At 34.9% G+C, this 27,462-nt stretch overlaps 1 protein-coding gene across 6 annotated transcripts in view; it reads left to right on the forward strand.

Annotated features, from left to right (window-relative positions):
* The window catches only part of ARHGAP21 (Rho GTPase activating protein 21), a gene marked incomplete at both ends in the record, with an annotated part of 101,942 nt that overhangs the window by 39,733 nt on the left and 34,747 nt on the right, over positions 1-27,462 (forward strand). For 5 of the 6 annotated variants that reach the window (XM_084253875.1, XM_084253877.1, XM_084253878.1 and 2 more), the window contains 5 exons: positions 1,161-1,340; positions 3,729-3,753; positions 17,891-17,983; positions 19,658-19,736; positions 23,570-23,624. In XM_084253875.1, the coding sequence (XP_084110001.1) occupies positions 1,161-1,340; positions 3,729-3,753; positions 17,891-17,983; positions 19,658-19,736; positions 23,570-23,624 (432 nt within the window). Of the gene's footprint in view, positions 1-1,160; positions 1,341-3,728; positions 3,754-17,890; positions 17,984-19,657; positions 19,737-23,569; positions 23,625-27,462 lie in introns of those variants that run through there. The other variant, XM_084253879.1, reaches the window with a different exon arrangement.

Genomic DNA, 27,462 nt, shown 5'->3' on the forward strand with positions numbered 1-27,462 from the left:
CCTGTGACGCCGCCCTTAAAAAGCACAATCTTAGCTCAGCTGAATCCCATCTACCTAGGCCCACACCCTATTCCAGGTGCCCGCCATCAGGCATGCATTCAGGACAAGGATCCATCATCTATCCTGATGGCGGAAGGGCAGAAAAGCCTGATATTTTCTTTACCCTACATCATCTTATTGCTTTTTAGTATAATAGAAAGCATGGTTAGTTCTTACTGCTTTCAGTGTAATGGAAAGCAGGGCCATCAGCTACAAGTGGAGGGTGGGGAAGGGATTGGAGAGAAAAATAATGCTAAAGGGTCCCTTGAGATTAGTGATCATGAATTTAAAATGGTAACAGTTAACTTAGTTGGGGTTTTTTTTCACCCGTTTTTGACCCAGAGTACCATTTTGGTGTATTCAGCTGAGGTTAGGTTTTGTCAGGAGGCTTTGAGGAAGGAAGGAAATCCAAAGGAGTGGATTGAAGCTGGCTGGAAAGGGAGGAGCCCTGGGGTAATGAGGGTCAGGAACATGTGGTAGGGTCAGCCCCAGATTGAAGAGTTTGTGGTTTGGGGTATAAGACAGAAGAAAGATTGGGATCCTTGATTCGAGGGTTGCAAATGGTTTTCAGTCCTGACCAGATGAAAGTAAAAACTGGAGGGGAGGAGATCAAAGAACTGGAAGGCCAGGATACTACAAGCATCATCTGTGCATACTGAATTTGTGTTCAGAACCTGAAGGCCTTCTGTAGTATTTTTAAATATCTTTTGTTACCATTAGACTATTTGATAACTGTTCTAGTGTTGCTTAGTAAGAGTTTTATACCTTTTCTTTTACAGTTTCTGTTTCAGCCTTTAGTGCTCTACAAAGTGTTTTTTTTTAATTGCATTATCTTTCATTCCTCTATTGCTTTTAAAATTTAGCCATTTTACTTATCATTTCCAAGAGTTGTTTCTCACTTCCGTCTAGCTTCATATAGCTTCCCTTTCTTGAAAAAATGTTAATTTTTGATGATCTGCATGATCTGTTGTAATACATATAGTTCATGTATCAGAAGATGGCTCTTTTCTCTGGTAAGTTCATATCTGAATTCAGAAACTGTATTTAGCCCATAAATTTTTTCTAAGTGAGGAAGTATATTGTGTTATCTAATTAACTTTTAAAATATCATTTCATTTCAGGTAGCAAAAAGTAAAGATGGAAAAGAACAAAGTGAAACTGTATCACCATCCGAGGATGAAACTTTTTCCTGGCCAGGTCCCAAAACGGTTATGTTGAAAAGAACATCGCAAGGCTTTGGTTTTACATTACGGCATTTTATTGTTTATCCTCCAGAATCTGCGATTCAATTTTCATTTAAGGTAAGAGATATGATTAAAATAATCTGAAAAAAAGCACAAGATGATTTCCAGTTCCTTCTTGTCTTCCTCTAACCCTGTCTTGTACCTTCTTTCTGTCTTGAAGGAAGTTTTATATTAATACTTACATCTTATTATATTCCTTTAGGTATTTTTCTTCCTTCTGTAGCAGAAACTTTAATGTTCTCTGTTATAAACTCCAAATCTATTTTATTAGGACTTCTAATTCCCAAATTCATTCTACTTTTTCTAATAATAGCTGTTTTCCTACTATCTATGAAGGTGGCAGGTTTTCTGGGAAGAATATGCAGAGGAAATCATTGGTTAAAATATTCTGACAGTGGAAGAAAATTGCTGAGATTCGAATAATACTTAACTTTCAGATATGTAATACGATGGCAAGTTGGAAACTAAAATACAACTTCTCAACGGAGTGAACTACATCCATATGCTTCATGTCTAGTAACACGGTCTCCTAGGAGGCAGTGGGGAGTCATTACTGTGAATGGCGGCTGACACACTGAGTGCTTGTTCTGGGTCCTTTACGCTAGTTTATGAGCATTACCTCACTTCATTATTAGTCCTATATAATAGCTGTGGAAACTTCACTGAGTCACATAATGAGTAAATAGTGTGCCGGGATCTGAGCTTGGCCGCACCAGTGCCCGATACTGAACTGTTATGAACAGTGTCTTGGAAATAATGATATTCACAGGAGCTGTGAGAACTGGGCCAAACATCTTCATGTCTTTTGGTCTCTAGATTTTCATTTTATTTGAGAGAATTCAATTAGAGGATTAGAAAGTCCTTTCTGACTCTAAATAGGAATCTAAGTTTGTCTTTTAAAACTATTATATATTTTTTAGATGTATCTTTTCAGTAAAATGTCTTACTAGAGAAGTTTTTTAAGGTATAGTAGTTTTTAAGAATTATGAATAATTGCTGCCGTTGCAGTTAAATTCGACAAGTTTGAATTACTGAGCTGTCTGTAGCTACTGAACAGGATTCCTTAGGTGAAAGGGTATTGCTTATGTGTTAGGTCATGTATGAGAACACTTGACAGTTTAAAGAGCCTCTCACTTTAATTACATCACAAGACTGCAATTTCTTTGCTTTTCTTTTGTTTTGAAGAAGAGCTTTGGGTCATGATGAGCATATATGTAGTATATTTTTTATAAGCTAATTCTACCAAACACAGGTTAAAAAGGCATTATTATCACCATTAGAAAGTATTTTTAGGAATTTTTTTAGTGCAATGTAATTCTGATCAGTATAGTAGTTATAGTCCAAAGACCTGGGTTCAAGCCCCGTTTCTGCCCCTTATTTGCTCTGTGATCTTGGGTAAGTCACCTGACAACACCTTCACAGGTTCTGTGTTTATTAAATGATATGATCCATGTGAAGCAGCACAGAAATTGGCATACAGTTATTGCTCAGTAAATTTTAACTATTAATACTGTTTTTTAACACAGATGTTCTTATAAATAGGTCTCAGTCTTGTAAATTTTACTTGGAAAATACATGAAATTTTGTTCACTCCAAAGAAGTTACAAATTTCATGCTTTTTGGAAAATGTGCAATTGATACAAAAATGTCTTTATTATATCAGTGCAAACTTAGCAGCCTTGGAAATGAGTTTATAACTGAAAAAACACACATATGTATGTATGCATGTATGCATGCATATGTATATTTGGGCAGCCAAAATGAAGGTCAAAGTTATATAATAAATTATCAGTACTTCACTAAATGTGTTTTTCTTTCTAGAGTACATTATAGTTTTCATATGAGAACGCCTCAGCAAATGTATGTTTGTATATTAGTTTTTCAAATTTGTGTGTTCATATTAACATATTATTTTTACATTTGTATAAGAGCTTTCCAAGTTGCTTTTCTAATTTCCTAGCTTGAGGTAAGAAACCTGGCAGTGAGACAGATTGGTAGTAATGAGTGCAAACAAAAAGATAAACAAGCCTCAAAATTCAAGAAGACAAATATATAGCAATTTGAAGGCAACATATCTATAATAGCCCTAAAGACACATTTTCTTAAACTATTGGTCAGTCAGTGGAGATTGAACTGGTCCTCTCTTCCAGATTCTTTGTTTATCTATCCAGCTACTCTCTTTTTACAACTCCACTTGGGTTCTCTATTAGATATATCACACACCATGTGTCAAAACTTAACTTCTGGCATCCTCCCCCTAAGTCGACGACTTCTACCACCTTCCCTTCTTTACTTTTGATGGCTCCTTCCTTCTGGCAAAAGGCGCACTGTTAATAAGATTGTAATGCACACATTTTGGGGTGGACAGTTTGAATTGAAGTGAACCTTGCTGGATTTTACTTGACATAAATATGTACTCATAGGTGGATTTTTTTTTTTTTATAGGATGAAGAAAATGGCAATAGAGGAGGTATGTTATAAAAGATTCAATTTTTTCTCTAAATGTTTTTTACATTCTTGCCTTTGTGTTCTTTACGTAATGTTAAATGAGTGATATTGTCTTGAAGCCCAAATACTTAAATATGGTTAGATGTGAGAGTACTAGAAACTAAATATTTTTACTCTAGACTTCAGAGTTTTATGGATTCTATTATCTCATCATGATTTGACCATGTGATGTTTTATTGTTAACTATATATTAGTATTAATGTGGGGAATGTTATGAACCAGCTGAGGGTTTTAGTCAATTACTAATCTTTTAAATGTGATTCTCTTAGGTAAGGATTTGTATATTTACTCATTTTATTGACTCAAATATTGAAAAGTCAAGTATTTTGGCTCTTCTAATAGTTAGTCATATTCTTGATATAAATATTATACTTAATGAATATAAAGGGAGACTCAGCTACAGGTAGGGTTATTTCTTAATAACCCCCATTTATTTTTGTCTTTATTTATATAAACTTAATGGGTTAAAATTAACACAAAGGGCCTCCCCAGTAGCGCAGCGGTTGAGCGCTGGGTTGCAAAGCTGCCCGCAGCCTCTGCAGCGCAGGTTTGATCCCCGGCTGCTCCCCGGCCACCGGAGGAGGGTCCCGCATGGCACACAGACCTCTCCTGCCACCTGCTGCTCCCCTCAGCAGTGTACTTCAGTCCCTTTGCCTGCTCTGCTCCCCGCTCTGGCTCTGGTGAATTCTCTCACCCTCCTGTGCTTCTTACTGTACCCAGTGCTTGTATAAATAAATAAATAAATCTTTAAAAAAAACTAACACAAAATAAAATGCACCCACTTTAAAAACATGTTTCTAGCTAATTTTAGGCTTTAAAAATGTTGAAAAATAATGCCGTGTTCAACTTCACCTGATGTTAAAAACTCCTATAACTACGGCACAATTGCTAAAACTGAGAAGTACTGGTATAATTGCAGCATTGGTATAATACTGCAATTTAAACTGCAGGCCGCATTTGGATTTTACCAGTTTTTCTAGTGGCATCCTTCCCCTGGTCCAGGGTTCCACTTTGTATTCACATCAAAGTGAATAACATCTTCCCAGTCTGCCCTGGTCTGGGACGGTGCTTTAGTCTCCTTGTATTTCATGACCTTAAAGCTTTTTTTTTTTTTTAATTAAATTTATTAATGTATTTTCTTACATCATTGTTAATTTTCTGGACAATATTTTATTTCTCCCTTCAGATGTAGTTCCCCCTATTTCTCCCACCACCACAGCACCCGTGACCATTACCTTTTGCTCTTCCCTCCCCTGTTCTGACCCCTCTCCCTCCTTCTTCCCTGCTGGATCCCTCAGATCTATGCCATGACCTTAAAACTTTGAAGAACACTGGGCCAGTTATTTTGTAGACTCATCTTCAGGTTTGATTTGACTGATGTTTTCTCATCATTAGTTTGAAGTTATGCATTCTTGGCAAGAATACCACATTTGAACCTATTTTAAGTAGAGTTAAAGTTTTATTTTGATAAATGTGTAACCACAACTCCAGTCAAGATATAATATCAAAAAGAACCTTTCTGTCCATCTGTAAGGGTCCTTTGTAACCCTGTGCCATCTCCAGCCTGCCAACTCTACTACCACTGCTTTGCTTTCTGTCACTATAAATTTTAATTTTGCCTCTCACAGAATTTCTTGTAAGTGGAGCAATACAGCATAGATTCTTGTATCTTTCACTGGGAATAATGTTTCTGAGATTTACAAGATTGTATGTATAGGCACTAATAAAGCTGCCCTTTTTTGATGAGTAGTTTTCCCTTGTATGAACATACCAGAGATTTTTTTATCCACTTAACCTGTTGGTAAATTCCTTAATACCAATATCTAATTTGAGGTCTTGGAATGATTGTATTGAGGGTTAAAATGGGAGGAACATGGTTTCTTTCAGCATTATCAGAAGTAATCTGAGAGAGTGGGCCTCAGGAGACCCGTCATAGTTTCACTGTTGTGCAAGATGGACCACTCCCGTGTTGCCATCTGTCCTGCACCAGGGTTCTGGAGGGATTCCAGTTGTTGCAAGGATTAGAAATAGGTGTTAATGGGGAGAGGTAACACTTACAATGCCAGCCTCAGCAAGAGAAGAGAGGGTGTAGGTCGTCCCCTGTCTTCCCATCAGCCTACAGAGGGATGTGCTGATGTCTGGGCAACCTACTGGTCACAACACCATCGAGAACTCCATGACCTTCATTTTGTAGAAATATACTTCTGATAAATGTAGGCAGACATAATTATAAGCCATTGTGTTGGTGATTATGTATCTGATATAGGCCTCTGAAATGAACAGATTTAGTTATATGTTTTGACTGAGTAGACTTATTTGTAAGTTAAAACTACAAGATCTAGATCCAACAGGACGAGATTTGGAGAGGTAAAAAAGTGACATTAAGGGATGTGAACTACTAGGGAATATTGTGCTTAAATACTTATATATTAATTTATACCTAATCTCTTTCAAAAGAGGATTTGTGTTCACATGCAGAAATGTATGTATTATGTAAGATAAAAAATAAGGTTAAAAGGTTCACGGCAAAATAAAAAGGATTAAACTGGCATTCAGATTCAGTACCCATAATCACGTGCTGTAGATCTTACATTGTTGTCAAAGATAGGCTATAAATTTGCTTTTGAACCCTTCCATTGGCCAAAGAGAAACGAAAATATTAGTTAAGGATTCACCTCATCCATAAAAATCACATCCTGTTTATACTGAAGTCTGAGGCAAATTTCTCCTATGGGCCGTCATAGTAGAAAATAAAGGGTAAAATAGATAATATCCTATTGCTATTACTTTTCTTATGACTATTTTTTAACAGATTGCGCAATGCAAACTGATTTCAAAAACCCAGGTTCCAGCTCAGTGTAAAGGGCTTCTCCACCGGGGACAGTTTTGTCCTCAGGGACACATGGCAATGTCTGGTGGACATTTTGATTGTCATAGTTGAGGGTGATGCTGCTGGAATCTAGCAGGTAGAAGTCAGAGATGATGCTGAACACCCTACAATGCAAAGGATGTCCCTTGGAACAAAGGATTATCTGCCCAAAATGTTAATAGTGCCAATGTTAAGAAACCCTGGACTACGGTGATGGAGACCAGAACAATGTGGTCCAACTGTACAGGTCCACGAAAGTCTGGCTTGTTCCATGACAATCCATTTTAGGGAATGGGTATTCAAAATTACATGTCCAGTGAGCTTTTCTATTATCCCTTATAATTGGATTTAACTTGAGTTACTGCAGTACTTTGAGATTAAATTATCTGGCCATTCCACTGGCATTGCATGTTGTTGATGGAAGAATGATTATAAGTATTTAGAAGTTATATTTTAAGAAGCTGGAAAGCTAATGTATTGATATTACCAATAATAGCTAGAATATAAAGTAGCCAAAAGAACGAAATCAACAAAGAAAGTTAATACTTAAAACATAATAAAAATTAACATCAGGAATCATAACAGATTGAAGGAAAAATAATCATAAGCAAAGTTAACAAAAATTAAAATCAGTAATTTAAAAGGTGAATTGAGGAATTAAAACAAGCACAAAATTAAAGCCTTATCATAAGAGAAATACAAATACAAGCACCTTATCTTCTATGAAGCAAAGTTCATCAGAGATATTTATGAAGTCCCAAACAGCTTTACTTTTCTTTCCTAAGAAGAGGAATATGAAAACACATAACAGTACCTAAAGAAATTGTTTTGTAATGTACCTGTCCTACACTAGAAGAAGAACTTCTTGATTTTTTTTTTGGGGGGGGTGATAGAAATTAGTATATAATTGAAGACTTAAAGTATACCAGGTATCATAATATATTATATTTAGATATATATACTCATTTAGATATACATTTATCTATGTTTTATATGATATGTTCTGTAATGTGTGTATATGTAGACATATCTATAGTTTGAAAAGATTTAAAGAACCTGGGACCTTTGCTAGAAAAAGAGCGCTCTGGGAGAGTGAATGAGAGCTGTTTTTAGATGTTTGAAGGCATATTTTATGCAACACAAGTAGATTATTTGAAAGTTTACAGTTAGTGAAAGTTGCAGATAGACTGTCTCCCCCATTTTTTACTGGAAAACCCCATTCATGTTTTAAAGACACTTAATCTGAGTGAACGTTCTTTGCTCTCTGATAAACAAGTAGAGACTTTCTGCCTCCTAATCTATCTGTTCCTAGGAGGTGGTGGCAGCAATACAAATCTGATATGGGAAAATAGAAAAACAAGAGAAAAGGGTGATTATATATCATTAAAAATTGGTCATTAGAATATGCACAAATTTTTCTATATACCCAGACTATTCAGTATGTTTATGCAAAAAAAGTATTACTTTACAAACAGATCATTAAAGATGCAAACTGTTGGATATCCAGCGCCTAGTTAATACTTGGTACTTAATAGGAGCTCTTATCTGTTTTGAGTGAATGTACCATACAAAGGGAGGTTCTGCTACCTTAACTTGTCATTGTTTCCAAAACTGCAAAATTTAGCATATTAATATCTACCTCCACTTTCAAAGAAGAGAACTTATTACCTCTTCTGCCTTCCTACTTTGCTTTCACCTTTCTTTCATCTGCCTTTTTACACATCTTGTCAGTGACATTTTTCGAATTTATAAGTTTTATTTCACATAGCTGCTAAATATGTATGCCGGAGCAACAATAACATAAATATGTATAAACATGATAATCTTGGGCTTCAGTAGGAATTTGAGTGTCCTTTTTGTAAAATAAATGGGTAAGGTGCTTTAATTAGATGGGAGATTAGAAAAACCTCCAAACTATACTTTAAAAGTCTCAAGAAACCAGATTTACAATAATATGAAAAAAAGTTTAATTTGATCTAACTATGCATTATCAGATTTCCAATTTTTAGAAGTTGATTTTGTCTTTAAAAGCCATACTTCATGTAGTAAGAAAACTTCAGTCAAGAAAAATTTGGGAGCCTCCCTGGTGGCGCAAGGGGTTAAGCACCACACAGTAAAGCAATCTGCAACCTCTGCAGCACGAGTTCGATCCCTGGCCAGCCAAGGAGCAACCCACATGGCAAGATAGACCTCTCCTGTCTCACCTGCTGCTCCCCTCAGCAGTGTATTTCAGTCAATCCACCTGTTCTGTTCCCTACTCTGTCTCTGGTGAATCCTCTCACCACCACCACCACCCCCAACCCCCGCATCTCTGGCCTGTACCCCAGCTCTTGTTTGCATAAATAAATAAATCTTTAAAAAAAAGAGAGAGAGAAAAAAATTTGGCAGCCAAGAAACATTCTAAATCCTTTAAGAAATTTGAAATATAGGATTTCAGAGAGCTAATTGGAAGTCCTGAATAAATAGGGCTATGAAGGTAAAAAAGCCAAGGTAAGTCTCTGATTGGAGTATTAACTTTTTAGATCATCCTGTAGAAATAACTTACCTATAAAAATGTTGTTCTAGAGGTGACTCTTAATTAATAAGTTGATTTTGAGTTGTCTTTTCTTAGTAGTTCCGTAACTTTAGACCTCAGTCATAGATACCACCTGGCTAGATAGTCACACTTTTTCCTGGTTGTTTTCCAGCTAATCCACATTCAAAATATGTAATTCATATATCCAGTTAATAAAAAACTTCATTTGTAGTAGTTGTAGGCAGTGCTTTTGAAGTTTAACAGATAACTTCTCATCTTGGCAAAATACCAGAACAGAAATATTTGCAGATGAATGCTAAATACATTAACTGTAGAATGTATTTCCTGTTGTTTATTCATTCACGTAGCAAACATTTTTTGAGTCATTAGTTAGGAGTGTCTATAGATTACTTGCTGGGAAGGAAGCAGTATGACCTCTGGCCCCACTTCTTTCAGATAGTTGTTCCAAATGTCACCTTTTATGAAGTCTGCCCTACATTTCATACAGATAATATCACAGTCCTGCCTTTCCCTCTCCCTTACCTTCTCAGTCTACTCATTATTCTCCACAGCACTCAGCACTGTCATTCATGCACCTATTGGATATTTTTCTGCCTTGATTGGAATGTAGAACAGGAGCTTTATTTTATTACTTTTTTCTTAAAACCCAGGATAGTTCCTGCATGTGGAATGGGTTCTGGCTTCAAGAAGCTCTTGCTTTAGTGGGTGATGAAAGTGTAAAATAATTACAAAAGTGCAGAAGTAGAGGTATGTCCAATTATTGCAGAATCCCAGCACAGAAAATTACGTAGTCACTACAGCAGGATTGTCAGGTGGGCCTTCCTTTCTGCTGTTAACATAGGAACAGGATTTTCTCAGGAAGAATATTCCAAAACAGACTTCAGAGATATTTAGAAGTAAGATTCCCCCAAATTTGGAGGTAGAGCCAGGGGAAGGATTTTATGTCACCAGCTAAGGATGACTTGTGGAGGATTATGCTTAGCTTTTCTGACATGAATAAGTAGATAGATGGAGCTGCCACTAGCTGAGGGATATGTGAGGGGAAGCATGTCAACGCCTTTCCCCTGAGGAAGTGAGTTTAGTGTGGAAAAAGTTGCATTTCCAATGCCAGTAGAATATTCTATTTGAAAATTTAGGTGTGCAGCTCACTGGGAGAAAGGTAAGAGCTGAATAGATCTGGAAGTCATCATTGTATGTATTTTTCTAGGGGATACTTAAAAACAGAGAGCATGAAGACATAAGGACAAGGATAGGACCCTAGGACAGCAACATCTAAGAGATGGTCAGAGAATCAGGAGGGAATCAGAAAATGAGTTTTAAAAGGCAGGAAACCAGAAGGTGTCTTGCTCATTAAGAGGTAATAATTTTAAGGAGGGGGAGGAGTGGAAAACTAGTAGGTAGGACAAAGCTATCAAATGGTGTGAGAGAAGTCATTAGGATGGGGACTTAAAAGGCACTCTTGGATCAGACCTGATAAGTAGCAAATTAGAAAAGGGATGAGGAAAGTAGATACCAGTGATTTGGTACAAAAAGTAGAGCAGTGAAACCACAGAGAGGACCAGAGTGGAGGTAGGGTGGGCAATTTTGCCCCCCACAGATATTTGTCAGTGTCTGAGAAACCTTGATTTAAAAGCAAATAAGAATCGGTGAGTATAGACTGTTCTTGCAAGATGTATGACAGTGAAGGGTTAGAGAACAAAATGAATGATAGCTATGTAGGAAGATAAAGAGTATTTTTTTGTTATTTCAAGTTGAGAAATTTACATATATATGAGATCTGAAGGGGAGAGTAGAGATCAACAAGTTTTTACACATGGCAAGAGAGATTTAGGGGAGCAAGTTGTTGAAGAAGCCTGGTAAATAAACACTGAGATAGGATTGGAGAAAGTAAGGATGTGAAAAGATTTAAAAAAAAAAAAATTAGGATACAGCAATTTCAATAGTGTGTTAGTACAAGGCTATCAAATGGTGTGAGGAAATCAGAATGGGATAGCAAGTTCAAGAAGGTTATTAGAAGTTTGAAACCGCAACCCTGGAGGGAATGGGTATTGAAATACTTAGTGAGCAGTGTCAAGAACTTAGCTGAACTTGGAAACTATAAATCAGTGAGTTATGCAGTTTTATTCAGCTGAATTAGCAAGCCAAGAATAGGAGCAGAGCCAGGCATATGGTTGGATTTCTCCATAGTTGGAGATTGGCAAGTTGAATGCTTTCAGAGGTCAAGGGGGAAAGGAAGTTGAGGTTGAAGGAGAATTTTGTTGAAATATTGATCCATGAGTAATCTTAGTATGAAAGTGATTTCTGGAGAGAAACGAAATTCTTGAAAAACAGGGAGGAATAAAAGGGGTGGAAGGTCTTGATAAAATCACAGAGCAAGCTTATTAATTGGTTAAGGGATTTGAACCATGTTAAGCCCAGAGATGGAGTGATAGTTGCTGGTGGTTGGAACACTGTAAAAATTTTCTCTGGGTTTACAGATAAATTAAAATCTAGCCTAACTAGAATAACAGCGGTGAATGTAGATGTGATGTGTAATTTGCGAAGTTCCTAAATCTTTAGCGAGAAGATAATGCTGCAGATACTTCAAATACTCCAGATCCCAGAACTGTTTTGTTCCTTGTGGAATAATCAGCCCCTGGCACATTGTAAGAACTCAGTAAATATTTGTTGAATGAATAAACATCCTTCTCTCTGTCTTGCTTTGGTAGTTTATAATGCCAGACATAGCTCATTTCTGACACCTAGTGGTATTATACTCGAATTACTGCCACTAAGTGGCAGTATTGTCCTTCAATTACTTAAGGGAAATTGTGTAGATCAGTTGTAGTGCAGTGGCTTTGTACCTGAAACAAATCTCTAAGGTATCTTTGTGAAGTTTTACTTATTGTGGTTTTCCAGGGCTATAATTTGAATCAGTGACAAGTGAATATTTATTGAGCATCCAATGTCTGCCAGCCACTCTTGTGAGCTAAAGATTGTCATAAATGGTCTCATATAAATGAGCCTCCTGATTTTCAGTGCCTCAGCAGTACATTCTATTGGGGATGGGTAACTTGTTCAGAAACTTAACTGATTTCATAACTTGCTGCTATCATTTGTGTATCACAATATAGTGCTTTTCATTAATGTTAAGTAGGCATTTAGAAAAGTGACAGTAGGGCTGGATTTCTTGTCAGTGTGTATTGTCCACGTTGTGTAGAATTTTACATACTTTGGAGAACCATGCATGAATTTTCTTGTCTTTCCTTTAAGAAAAAGCAAAATTCTTATTTATTAGTGACACAGACTGAAATATTTAACCCTTTCCACTCTGCTGTCCCCTCTCAGGGGACATCGGAATTCTAGCATATCACTCGGATGTCCCCTCTCAGGGGACATTGCAATTTATTAGTGATTACGGGGAATTGAGTTATTTCAACGCAACTTTTTGAGACATGCATGTTTCCCTGAAGTTTTATCTTGAAATGGCACAAGAAATTAAATCAAAATATCGTAAAATTACTAAGATATATACGAGAAATGTCAGCGGGTTTTGTGTCGGACGAGAACATGAGATGCGTGCTCACGACGGTCCGAGCACTTCGCGACGCCACTTGAAAAGAGCGATAAGGGGAGTTTGTAGAAGAAAGGTCGGTTTTCGAACATAGCGCGCACTGTATAGTGAGATACATAATTACAAATAAACAAGTCTACATCTGGAGGAAAAGATTTTCAAAGCTGAGCTCATTTTGGTTTGAAGCTTCGAGCAGTGCACATAGATCTAATGAGGAGAAAATCGGAAAAATGATTCTTTTCTTAGTGAATAAATTGTTTGGTGAAAGCTATTTTGGTAAATATCATCTTGTCAGTTAGTAATAACAATTAGAAATTTTCAACCCATGCATTTACTCATATTTTTATTAGAACAATGGCAAAGCGTCCAACCACGAATGAGTCTCATGACACAAGTAGTAGTGAAGATGAGCTCCAGATAGACCTCTACACAGACATGTCAAACATGCACTAATCAGCCTGCAATGCATATTGGGGAGTGTTAGAAACTTATACTGTACAAAATTATAAACAATAAAATATTTTTTTTTTGCAAATATACATTCCTCGATGTCACCCAATTCATATAAGTCCAATATCATTATAATACGTTACTTGGTTCCAAAATTATACTAAATAATACGAGGGTCTGTAAATGCACGTTTCCGCCACAAAGTAGCATCAAGTACCTGGTAGCCAATGTCCAGAATGGTTCAGACTGCAAAGGGTTAAAGTATTTATGAATGAATCGACATGATATCTGGGATTTGCTTTAAAATTTTAGGGAAAAAAGGGTGAGTATAAGTGAAATAAGATTAACAGATATTTTATAATAGGTAAGTTATGTTTATTCTACTGTTTTCTCTGTTTTTGCATATGCTGGACATTTTCTGCAATAAATAGTAAAAAAAAATTGGGTTGAAACTACATTTACCACAATTAAGTTAAAACGTGGTCTACTTTTTAATATATATTTGCTTGTTTCATTTTGTTCCATTTGATGTTACTCGGACATCAAGTTGAGCATAGAATATGTGTTTGCTTTATAATAACGTGATTGAGACCTAACAGGTCCAGTCTACTGACAAGGTCCAGAGATTATTGGAATTTGGGATCTAAAGCTCATGGTAATTGTTGCAGTTGCATATTGGAGACTTAGGGGAAAAAACTAAAGTACTGTCGGGCCTCCCCTGGTGGCACAGAGGTTGAGCCCTGTGCTGCGAAGCTGCCCGCAGCCTGTGCATCACCGGTTCGATCCCCGGCCACCAGTGAGGGTCCCACATGGCGCGCAGACCTCTCCTGCCGCGCCCGCTGCTCCCCTCAGCAGTGTATTTCGTTCATTCTGTTCTGTTCTGTTCCCCACTCTGGCTCTGGTGAATTCGCTCACCCTCCCTCACTTCTGACTGTACCCAGTGCTTGTATAAATAAATAAATAAAAATCTTAAAAAAAAAAAAAGAACATATATCTTTCCCCAAAAGATGTTTAAAAAAAAAAAACTAAAGTACTGTCCATCACTGTAGAAAGGAAAAATGTGAAAATTTAGAAAACCTCTAGGTTTCATAAATATAAACGTATATGTATATGTATAATTAGTGCTTCTGCCCCTGCCAGTGGGAAAACAATTGCTCAGTAATCTGCCATACCAGTTTTCTTAAACTGGATTCTGTCTAATTATTTATCATATAGGATGTATTTATCATGATACATGTGGATTTTGATATTGGACAATATGTCTCATTTAGCCTCATAAGTTAATTTTATATGCCATCAGCAAACCAGATCCCCAAAATTAAAAATTAGAAGTCTGTTTTCAATGATTAAAAATTAGTTATGCTACATTTATGACAAACAGAAAATATGGGCAAAAATATAACTTCCAAATGCTTGCTGCATATCTTTGTCATCTTAACATTTTAGCATCGCCTCCACCCATTTCTGTAAGACATAAATGGTTGTTAAGTATGGTTAAGGCCCTTTTATTCTACTCCTTCTCCTTTTTCTTCTCCTAGAGCTGACCCTTGAGCCAGGATTTGATATTTGTTACTTCTGTTAGTTTTTTTTTTTTTTTTGCCTTAATGGAACCATAATTCCTAAGTTTTGCTCAATGATTTCTTCTCCTTGTCCTCTTTTTAGTTTTCTGTGATGACCTATTATCCCTCAAAGAGAAGTAAAGATCAATTTTCATCATTCCCACTTCACTTTGATAGCTGTCTACTTCAATCTACCTTGTGGTTTCAATTATTTTTGTTCTAAAAAAATAGGTATTAATTTCAGTAGGCTAGTTAATTGATTTTCTCTAGTTAATGCTTGAAGCTATAATATTCTCTTATGTGATGTGTCTTTTCAACGCTCCACCCTTGTGGAGAGTATATTTTTTCCAGGACCTATAGAACTTTTATATTGAAGCACAGTTGAATTTCAACAGCCTTCTCTTGTGTAGAGATAGAGATATTTTTAACAACTTAGAAATCAGTAAAAAAATACTTTAAAAACATCTCATTTTTAAAGCAGACAAGATTGGGTTTCATTAAAAAAATTGTTCTGTACCATGTTTGAGAACTCAGAGAAGAAAAAAAATTAGCTTACTCTCAATGATAGCCATTGTTTTCTATTTTTGCTTTTAGTTAAAATATGGGATAGTATTTTTTTGTATAGCAAATATATTCTTCATTCTTTTTAAGAAATACATTTCTCTTGTCCACAGAACTATAGGGGTCTTGACTTAACCTCTTTTTCTATGTGAGTGTTCATCACAGGGTCCTTTTGTAACTGACATAGTTTACATTTCATTAGTTCTTTTTTTTTTTTTTAAAGATTTATTTATTTTTGTACAAGAGCTGGGGTACAGGCCAGAGGCGCAGGAGGGTGAGAGGATTCACCAGAGACAGAGTGGGGAGCAGAACAGGCAGACTGATGAAATACACTGCTGAGGGGAGCAGCAGGCGAGACAGGAGAGGTCTGCCGTGGCATGTGGGACCTTAGCCAGCCAGCCGGGATCGAACCAGCGCTGCAGAGGCTGCAGACAGCTTCACAGCACGTCACTCAACCAGCTGCATCACCAGGGGAGGCCCATTTCATTAGTTCTTAATATGTCTGCTCTAATCTATTTGCTTCATATATTTAGTATTTTTTTTTTTTTAGAGGCATGTTTTATTTATTTGTTTGTTTGTTTGTTTGTTTTTTGTTTATACAAGCACTGGGTACAGTCAGAAGCGCGGGAGGGTGAGAGAATTCACCAGAACCAGAGCGGGGAGCAGAGCAGGCAGAAGGACCGAAGTACACTGCTGAGGGGAGCAGCGGGCGGCAGGAGAGGTCTGCTCGCCATGTGGGACCCTCCTCCGGTGGCCGGGGAGCAACCGGGGATTGAACCGGCGCCGCAGAGGCTGCGGGCGGCTTCGCAACCCAGTGCTCAACCGCTGCGCCACCGGGGAGGCCCTATATTTAGTATTTTTATTTTTGAAATAATTTTAGTGTTGCAAGTGATTTTGACTTTAGCATTCTCTAAAGAAGGACATTGGCCATTTAAATCGTCCTACTGAAGGATCAAGCCCACAGGCCATATATTATAGTTCTGGTTTTAGAACCCATTCTCTTGGAAGGCTTAAGTAGTTTGTGTAGAAGTTACTGTTTTTACCTTCATTACTTTAGTATTCTTTTCTATTTGGCCTAAGTGCTTCAGCTTTCCCCATCACATGACAGTTAAGTTTGTACAGATACTTTTCAACCGGTATTCATCAAACACTTGTACTGTGACATGCACCATGTCCCCTGGCCTCAGTTACCCCCAATCTGTATATGAACTGTCTGAAAGCTTATCATCAGACTACCCCAGTAAGAGTATTTAATATTTTTTTAAATTAAATCCCTACTTGTATTAAGCATTATATACATTTTAATGTGTTTTCTCTTTGAATCCTCACAGCAGTTTTGACAGGTAGAAATAACTATCATCATCTTCATTTTTCAGATGAGTAAACTAAGACCCAAATACATCATTTGTCTAAAATCACTTGGAGATAGGGTTGGTAGATAAAACAAAGGATGCCCAATTAAATTTGAATTTCCAATATATAACTAGTAAACTTATGTGAGTTTAGTAAAGTATGTGCCAAATATTACAAACTCTAGTAACCCTATCAAACAGATTTAATTATTCGTATATACAGATTTAATTATTTGTGTAAAAATACACATTTTCCTTTTCTTTTGGTAAGTCAAGGAAATGCCACTTAAATAAAGTACTTAACAATGCTTTGAAACATGTCTTACATGTTCTCAAAAGTTGAGAAGTCATAAAATACAGATGATGACTTGAAAGAGGCTTTTACTAAGAATTGCCAGAAAAGTCATCTGGCTCTACCAGAGGATCATGAAGGAAAGTAAGGAGCATTTTTCCTAGTGAACTACCACAGTGTGAGATTAGGCTTTTAGTTTTGCATATATAGAAACTGACTTGCAGAAACTAAAGAAGCAACAAATTAAATAACACGCATTACAATTAATACTTCCAGTTTACCATTCCAGCAGAACTGTAGACCGCATATATTTAAAGAAAAGCAGTCTGAAAATTAATGAGGACTTCGAGTCAGGGGATATGGAAATGGGAGAGGTTTGTTGCTTAGTGAAACCTGCCTGTAATTAAAGGATATCTATGGAAAAAGATATCCAGAAGGATTGGATAATAGTGAGCAATAGCAAAGGCAACATTTTGGAGAAAAGCTTATTCATCATCATAACTTAATGCTTAGGATAGGGCAGTGTTAAAAGCAGTAGAGTGAGCACCATAAATGAAATACAGTCGTAAGACCTTGGAGAATTTATTTGATCTCTCTTGAGCGTCAGTGTCTTCTTTTATTTAATGGTAGTAATAAGGTAGTTACTATGGAAATTAGCTCCGAGGTATGGATAGTATTTAGTGCAGTGATTTATACACAGATGTACCCAGTGAATGAAAGCTATGCTATTGTGGGTGGTAAGTTCATTGTGGAAGAAGCAAAATAAACATTTGAATGAAAATCCTGAAATTATGATTGCAACATGCAAGTTCAGGTTGTGTTTAGCCACCAAAAATATTTGTCTCAAATATAATTTTTATATTTTGGTGTTTTAATGAAATATTTTGAAGTAAAATCATGCTCAGAATTTTTTAAATTCTCCTACAGGAAAACAGAGAAACCGCTTGGAACCAATGGATACCATATTTGTGAAACAGGTGAAAGAAGGAGGGCCTGCTTTTGAAGCTGGGCTATGCACAGGTATTGAATAATACCTCTACTTTCTTTATTTACTTCTTCCATATTTCGTTTTCCATATTTTCTCTCTGCGTTTTTCTTTCTTTTTCTAACAGTACTAACATGATGTTAGTTAGTAATAATTAACATCAGTTTATCACTGTTTTTGCACCTATTAGTTATATACCTTTCTTCCTACCAAATGAACAGGTTTGAAGAAAGTTATATTACTTTGTAAACTGTAGGCATTTTAAGTTACCACTCAGGTAGGGAACTCTTGGATGTCCTTTTAAAAAACCTATTTCGTATACACTTAATTTTGATGAAGGATCATGAAGTAGCAAAACGATCAAGATTATTGATGTAGTTGAAATACCTTGAAAATCCAACTTCTACTACCCTGTTTCTGGGTAATCTGTATATCCTTTTCCTTATTAAGATGAAAAATACATTACCATGTAAATCAAAACCATGTTCATGCCCACATTTAAGCTCTGTAATACAGCACTTATCAATAAATAAAAGAAATGGAGAGAATACTACAAGGAAATCAGCTGGACTAATATTAGAAGTAAAACAATTATTGAAAACTATTGAATAACACTTACCAGTAATGACTGGGTAGACTGAGAATAACTAGTACTACAACTCGGAAAACAATGTATTTTGTGGTATATTGTGGTCACTCGGTGATTATATCTTTTGAGGTTTCTAAATTCATCAGTGACTAGAATTCTATACTTAAAACAACTGTATTTTATAAGAAGCTGTGTATATTAAAATTTAGATTCATTTTTGTAACAGATACATTTAAATGAGCAAAGATAAATCAAAAGTAAGTACATTACTCAAATATTTTAGAAGTATTCAGAAGTGACTTTTATTGAGGTATAATTGACATATAAGGTGTTAGTTTCAGATGTATAACATAATGATTTGATATTTGTATATGTTACAAAATATAGTTAATACCTGTCACCATACATAGTTACAAAACTACAGATATGTACTACAGTATTAATTGTAGTCTCCATGCTGTGCATTGTATCCCTGTGACTTACTTGATAACTAGAAGTTTGTACCTCTTGATCCCTTTCACCCATTTTGCTCACCCTCCACATTTTGCCTCTGGCAACTATCAGTCTGTTCTCAATAAGCTTGGTTTTTGTTAATTCCACTAAGCTTGTTTTTTGTTTGTAATTCCACATGTAAGAAAGATTCTATAGTATTCATCTTTTTCAGTCTGAGTTATTCACTTAGCATAATACCTTCAAGGACCATCCATGTTGTTATAAATGGCAAGATTTCATTTTTTTTATGACTGGATAATCCATTGTGTATATATATATTTTCTTCATTCATTCATTCATTCATTCAGTGAAGGACATTTAGATTGTATAGTGTAAGAAAGTGGTCCAGATTCACTCTTTTGCATGTGTCTTTTCAATTTTCTTAATACCAATTATTGAAGAAATCATTCTTTCTCCTTTTATATCCTTGGTTCCTCTGAGTTGTAAATTAATTCACCAACTATATGTAGCCTTATTTCTGAACTCTGTTCCACTGATATGTGAATCTGTTTCTGTACCAGTATCATACAGTTTTGATTACTATAGCCCTGTAATATAATTTGAAATAGGGGGTCAGAAGTGAATTCTATAAGAAATTCCTCATATGTTCTTTTACTCCTCTTTGAAGGTGACCGAATTATAAAAGTCAATGGAGAAAGTGTTATTGGAAAGACCTATTCCCAAGTAATTGCTTTAATTCAGAACAGGTAAGATTCATGAAATGTGATTAATTTTGGCCAAAGATGGGTTTTACCAATCAGTGGAGCAAGTATGTTTAACACAGTTTTGTATTACTGTAAGGAATAGGTGTGATGATGGAACTTTCCCTTAAAGTGGATAATGCTTTTGAAAGTTGCTAAGTATAAAATATGTGAGGATAGCTTAATTGGTGACTTTGCTGTGGCAAATTTTAACATTTGTGATTAAAATTCTCTAGTTGAGTCCAAAGGCACATATTTTAGACTTACTGTAAGTTACTCATTTTTATATGAAGTGAGAAACATAATTTGTTTATAATATATAAATAAATGCATATATAATTTATTTTAAAGCATCATACTGAGACAAATTATATTTAAATAGCTTATTGAATAATATTCCTAAAATTTGTGTATTTGTCTTAACCACAACAGTAAGAAATTCTCTTTTAATTCATTGTCTGCCTACATTCTACAAAATGATAGAATTTTGAGTTCTAAAGGAAAATACAGATTGACCATCTATGGAACTTCAAGGATAAGTGAATCCTATTCTCTCTGTCATACACCTAGAAAACATTTTTAAGTTATGAAGAAATTGAAAACCACAGAGATTAAATTTCTGTAAAAAATAGGTCTTTACTCTGAGATCTGGTTCCCAGATTATTACTATTGTAAGAGGTTCTTTCCAGATTTAAATACAGTAACTTTTTTTTTTTTTATAAATTTTATTGTTATATTCCCCATACAATTGCAGCCCCCCATTCTGACCCCAATCCCTCCCCTCCCGCCCCCGCCCCCCTAAAAGTGTCTCTGGTTCGTAGTTTTTTGTTGATTTTGATTTTCACTTTCTTATAGTTATTCATTTTCCTGGTCCCTTATTTAAGTTTTCTAGATTCCTGTTATGAGTGAGACCATCCGGTATTTTTCTTTTTCTTTTTGGCTTATTTCGCTGAGCATGATCCCTTCCAGCGCCATCCATGTTGCAGCAAATTGCATGTGTTTATCTTTTTTGAATGCTGAGTAATATTCCATGGTATATATGTACCACATCTTCTTGATCCAGTCATCTATTTTTGGGCATTTGGGTTGTTTCCAAAGCTTAGCTATTGTAAACAGTGCTGCTATAAACATAGGGGTGCAGGTGTTCTTTGGAATTGATGTTTCTGTGTCCTTTGGGTAAATACCTAGGAGTGGAATTGCTGGATCATATGGAAGCTCTATGTTTAGTAGGTCCAGAAATCTCCACACAGCTTTCCACAGTGGTTGGACCAGTTTGCACTCCCACCAACAGTGCAGAAGAGTTCCTTTTTCTCCACACCCTCGCCAACATTTGTTGTTGCTAGTTTTTTTAATATGTGCCATTCTCACTGGTGTAAGATGGTATCTCATGGTAGTTTTGATTTGCATTTCCCTGATGACAAGTGATGTTGAACATTTTTTCACATGCCTGTTGGCCATTTGCATTTCCTCTTCAGAGAAGTTTCTTTTAAGCTCTTCTGCCCATTTTTTGACTGGATTATTTTCTTTGTTGTTGTTGAGTCTCATCAGCTCTTTGCAGATTTTTGTGATCAGTCCTTTATCATTAGTGTTGGGTGCAAAAATATTCTCCCAGTTGGTGGGGTTTCTCTTTGTTTTTGTTATTGTCTCTTTTGCTGTGCAAAAGCTCTTTAATTTGATGTAGTCCCAGCTGTTTATCTTTGCCTTCACTATCACTGCTTTGGGTGATGTGTCTGTAAAGATGTCTTTGATGTGCAAATCACGTAGTGTTTCGCCTATATTTCCTTCTATATATTTTATGGTTTCAGGTCTTATGTCTAGTTCTTTAATCCATTTTGAGTTGATTTTTGTGTATGGTGTGAGGTAGTGGTCAAGCTTCATTCTTTTGCATGTAGCGACCCAGTTTTCCCAGCACCATTTATTGAACAAACTTTCTTTGCTCCAATGCATATTCTTTGCTCCTTTGTCAAAGATTAGTTGACCATAAATCTGTGGGTTTATTTCTGGATTTTCTATTCGATTCCATTGGTCTAATACAGTAACTTTTGATTACCCAGTGCTTTATATTAGCCTTACCCACCTGTCTAAATTAAAGCAAAGTTCTTTATTTTCTGTAGTTTTTTATCAAGATTCTCTAACCATGTCTAAAGCAGTTCATGCACTAAATTATTCATACTAATGTCCTAATACATTGTCATTTTTGCAATTAAATGATGTGATCATGGTTTATTGATGTCAGAGCATTCTCCTTAACCATTTTAATATTTAATGAGATTCTTAGAGAAAGTAAATCTTAAATCTTACCTCTAATGTTGGATTCAAGGTATACCTGTTTGATTTTAAAGTATTGAGGACACTTGGGGATCAAGCCTCGAGCGATCCATGCAGATTTTTTTTTCTTGAAATAATTTGGCTCCATAAATATGTCAATATGTTTTGTCAGCCTATATAGTTTAAGGATATTTAGTGTATTTATTAGTGTCTCTTTAAAAATATTTCTTCAAGTAACAATACTTAATGTTGTTTTCCTCAAAATCCGCATTCAAATTTTTTATTACTGGTGCAATTCATCTTTCAGAGTAATAACACTTATTACAGCCTTAATTTTTCAACCAACCAATAAACCAATTTGAAAAATAGAGAAATAATGGTTTTTCATGATCTTATTTTATTTTAAAAAAATTGTATTCCTTTTGTCTGCAGTTGGTAGCAAATGGATAATGCAGCACAAAGCCATTGAGATTCTGCAGTGTATTATTGTAAAAATGTATCCTTGCAGAAGAATTTATCTAAACATCAGTATGTATTTTCTACCAACTCTAAATATTGAAATACAAGTACCTACATATTTTACTAGTTAAATTAATTTGAACCTGTGATTCTTATTGGCTTACTATTCTCTCAGCCTTTATGAACCTAGAAACAAGGGTTCACATCTATCTACATAAAAAAGACACCAGTATATTATTAGTTTTTTTTTTTGTTGTTGTTGTTGTTTGTTGGATTGTTTCTTAATCTCAGCTTGTATTGAGGAAAAATACTATCTGAAATTGTTAGGTCATTGATGGAAGCCCTTGATGGGAAAAGCACTGCTATCCTTGCTTTGTTTAAATGTACTTCCAGGTCTCATTACTCAGTATAATTTATTCCTTTGAACTTTTTTGAACCTAGAAAAACTTCTATAATTTTTAACAGGAAATTTGTAGTACCAAAAGACTTTGAGCTATTCCTGTAAAAACTTTAAAATTAAGTTTAGAGAAGAAAGGTAATAGTTCAGATGCTGTATTGTTTTTAAAAAATTAAGGGGTGATTTTGATAGTCTTGATAGTGAACTTTGGTCTCCTTCAACTCTGCAGGCAAGAGGGAATATTTCAAAATTAGGATATTTAATATTGTTTAAAATGTTAAATTTGTTGTGGTTTCTTTGGTTAATCTTATGTTAATATATTTTTAACTGGATAAAAATAGTGAGAATATGGTAAAATTTAAAATTTTTTTCTATACATGGAAGTAAAATAATGAATAGTTATATATTGAGAAGTTTTGTTCCAGGACTGTTTAATTAATGTTCTTTATGTTTCTAAATAAGAAACACATAAAGAAGACTTGATTGAGATTATGAATAGCTCAAACATATGGCAGGGTGTTCTCTTTTGCATGGAATTATTTTATATGTATAAAAGCAACTTCATTTTAATGAGTTGGATGTGAAAAGTAAAGAATTTAAAAACCGATTTAAACTCATTAACAATTAAAAATATTCTGAGTTAACTATTTCTCTTTTATATCTTTCTTAAACATTTTCACCTCCCCTAAAATAATATATGTGTATTCAATTTCAGTGATACAACATTAGAACTTAGTGTTATGCCAAAAGATGAAGATATTCTCCAAGTGGTAAGTTTTATTTAAATATAAATTTTTTTATAGTCATGAATGTTGTAAAATAAAAATCCTTTAAGATGGAGGTTGACTGAATAAAAAATGATTCTGAAGGGGGAAAAAACCCCTCTGGTTCATTTAGCAGTCTGAATTCTGTTCCCCCCACACACACTCCAAAAAAAATCATATTGTCAAGTTAAGCAACATGAGACTATTTCATTGATTACACAGTGATGTTTAGTGTTGTCATTTGGAATGGAATTCCTAGAGTTTGTTTCATTGTTTTATTAATATAAATAGTCCTTTGACCAAACGCCAAAGCTCAGGGTACAAGTACATAGCTCTAGGAATTAGAATCTTTTTTTATATACAAGGACAGAAATTTTATGATGGACATTTCCCAATTTTCCAATAAATATAACTGTTTGTAAATTTACTTTGCAAGCAGTTTGGTTAATAGTATCAATTCACTGCATCAGAAGTAATGTTCACAATTGAAGGAAAGTTTTGTTAGGGTCTTCATGAAGAAAGGGAAGTAGCTATATTGCCTAAAACTTTGCATTTAGTCTAAAATTTTTTTTCTCAAAAATAAATTGATTGAAATACTTAACTCCTTTATTCATGTTAAGTATTGCTTAAGGCAAACATGATAAAATAGATAAATTTCATTATAGAAAATAATACTTTTTCTAACTTGACTTTGCAGCTCAGTAGAATAAAGCAGCATGAGCAAAACCATTTAGAACACACTGAAAGCCAACAATTAAATCTAAGAAATGGCAATGGCCATTGAAGTTTGTGTGTTTTTTAAGTTCCTTTTGGTAAATAGTTGTGGTTTTTTTTCCCCCATTTAAGAAAAATAGGAAACTTGGGGAATCTTTGTGGTGAGAGTAGAAATAGGAATGTTTTTCATTGGTAAGGCAGTTGTTGCACTTCACTCACTAAAAAGTCTTAAATAATCTTATGTAAGCATTTTTATAGAAAATACCACTAAAGCTGATTGTAATGATTTGATTTCTTCATTGTCGTGTAAAATATAATTAGCTAAAGTCCGTGAAGATCAACTTATGTTCTTCAAATTGGTTGCTTTCATTTAGGAGTAGCTTCTTATTGATAACAAATTACCTTTTTTCAGGACAGGGAATTGGGAGGGATCGCAACGGGGAAGGTGTAGCTATCCCCTATAGTTTTCCCAGGCAGATGGAGTTCACTGTGGGGTTTCTATCCTGATAATTCAGCTTAGTGAGTGAGCAGCAGACATAACCATTGGAGGCAATGGATGTCATAGATGAGCAGTAAATAGGGGATTCTGTCATGTTCCATTACACAGACATGATGATTAGATCATCTGGGCATGTAGCGAGCCCTTCCCCTTCAATCTGCCTTGCAGTCCAATGACTGATACAGAATGCACTTCCAAACTAAACTCTCTCTCATCTTCAGTGGATTCTTTCCTTTCCACGGTGAAGGCGCTGGAACAGTAGAAATTGCAGTACTGGAAGGAGTAATGTTCTGATGATGCGATCATTAGATCATTAGATTACTTGGTTTGATTATGTTTTATTTGGAATGAATACATTTAAAGTAAAGATAAAATTCAAAATGTGCAAATACAGGGAACATTGGGATCAGTAGATTAATTGAGTACACAGATCTACCAGCTTCATCAGTAAAGGTTTCTGGTATATTGTAACAGTTCGTTTTTAAAATATGTTATTTCAATTATATTTATCATAAGATATTAATAGCATATACCCTTAATGGTAAAGGAGAATTTTACTTTAAACCTAAGCTTCTTTCATAGATGAATGTGCCAGATCATTTATTTGGAAATCAAAGAAATTTATATGATTATTGCTTACCATATAATGTTCCCTAAAGGACATTAGGATGTGGCAACTGCCTTCTCTTTACATATTTTTAGCTGGAGTATCTACAAGTGTCATTTTTTAAGCTATTTTAAAACACAAAGAAAACCTAGGATTTTAAAAAACATATGTAAGAAATACTTCTAACAGATCATAGAGCTAAAATGTTCAATAAGGGACTCTCAGAAATATTTATGTTGATTTTAATGTTATACAAAGATGTATTTCTTTTAAAGATGTATTTCTCCCTGTGAAGTGGAATATTCATTATATAGAAAGAATAAACATTCATATTTTACAGCCATTATAAAAATTATTGACCCAAGCATGGAGCTTAGGCTCCCGAAGGGACAAATGAACCAGATTGTTCTAGAGATGCTCAGCTCACTTTTGAAAGGTGGCTTAGAAAATTTCATTTGGTTTAAAATTTTACTCATGTAAGGACAGTATATAAAAATAAATTTCCTGATTTATAGATAACAGTGATACCATGTTAAAAACCGTATGGTAAATTTAGAAATAATTCATTATGTTATTAAACAAATGCAGATAATAGTACTCCTATGCTCGGCAACCTAGTTTTTCCAACCAACGTGTATTTTGTAGATTAACTATGAATCCTGTTATATTCATTTTAGTCATTTTGACAGTATTTTATAATGATATATATTTTTCATATTTTTAAAGTATTACCAAAAAAACACTTCCTGTTTCATTTTCAAAAAAACAAATGGTTTTGTTATCCTTTGAAATGGTGTTTACCCTCTGCTTTTCATCCAGTACTGTAAGATACTTTGTTAAGTATTTGGCCCCAAAATTCAAGTTCAAAACTATAATTCAGGTTGATCAGTTCTGATAGTTGTGGAGACTTGTGCGTCTGTCTGATGTTTGGCTGGAGAGTGTTGAGCCTACTCAGTGTTGGTCTGTGTTAAACACAGAAAGATTGATCAACTTTTCCAGTTTAACAGGGAGGAGAAAGTAATAACACTAGAATTTTAACTCAGACAGATCTGAGACTAAAGCCTTTAAACCACACGCCTGTACTCCCTCTGGGTTGAAATGAGGAGTTTAACTGGCGCACAGTAATAGTGTGGAGCCCTTGTTCTCTCTCATTTCTGGGCTGTATAAGCCACTTGGTGAATATGTGCTGTACATGAAAAATGTAATTTAACTTAAGTTTTTCTTTAGATCTACTATAATTACTTTCAAAATAAGTATTTAATATGTTCCATAATCAGTAGAACACTCTATTTAAAATGAGCTACTCATTTGTCAAGTGGGTCAAATTTGTCCTTGAGTTAGGGAAACCAGAGTAGGAACTCTGAAGGGTGCTTTCATATTCTGCATGTCTGTAATTTTATTCTCTTTTAAAATCTATTTTCAAGTAATTATAAGAATAGTACATGACTGTTAGAAAAGTTTTGATAATTTAGAAAGGTATAAAATATACTATCCCCTTCACCCTCACTGTGGCACAGCTGTCATATATTTTACCATACAGAAAGACTTGTAGTTATTTTTGCTTTTATCATAGTTAAAATTTACCTATGATAAACTTAATAGATCACTAAACTAACTTAAATTTAACAGATCACTCTGCTTACAATGAAATGATAGGAAGGAATTTTAATCTTATCAGTTTGTTTTTTTTTTTTTTATTCTGCAGATCTTCTTTTGTTTTCATTTTCCTTTTTACCATTTATTAGAGAGTAAACATAGTATAGGGATAGCATAGTTATAGTTATGTGATACTGACTTTGATGCAACTCTACTAAAATTAAACTGAAAGATTATTTTAGAATTACTTAGTTACTGTTAGGCACTTTACTTATATTTAAGATCCAGACTGTTAATATTAAATTTTATTTAACATACTTATTACAATTCTAATGCCAAGTAATGAGTTCAGTTGGTCATCTTTCTTTTCTTACTTTCTCTCTGTGCCCCCGCCCCTCCTTTTAATCTCTAGACATAATAGAGCTGCT

Source organism: Talpa europaea (assembly GCF_964194135.1).
Source record: "Talpa europaea genome assembly, chromosome: 14".
NCBI classification, from domain to species: domain Eukaryota; kingdom Metazoa; phylum Chordata; class Mammalia; order Eulipotyphla; family Talpidae; genus Talpa; species Talpa europaea.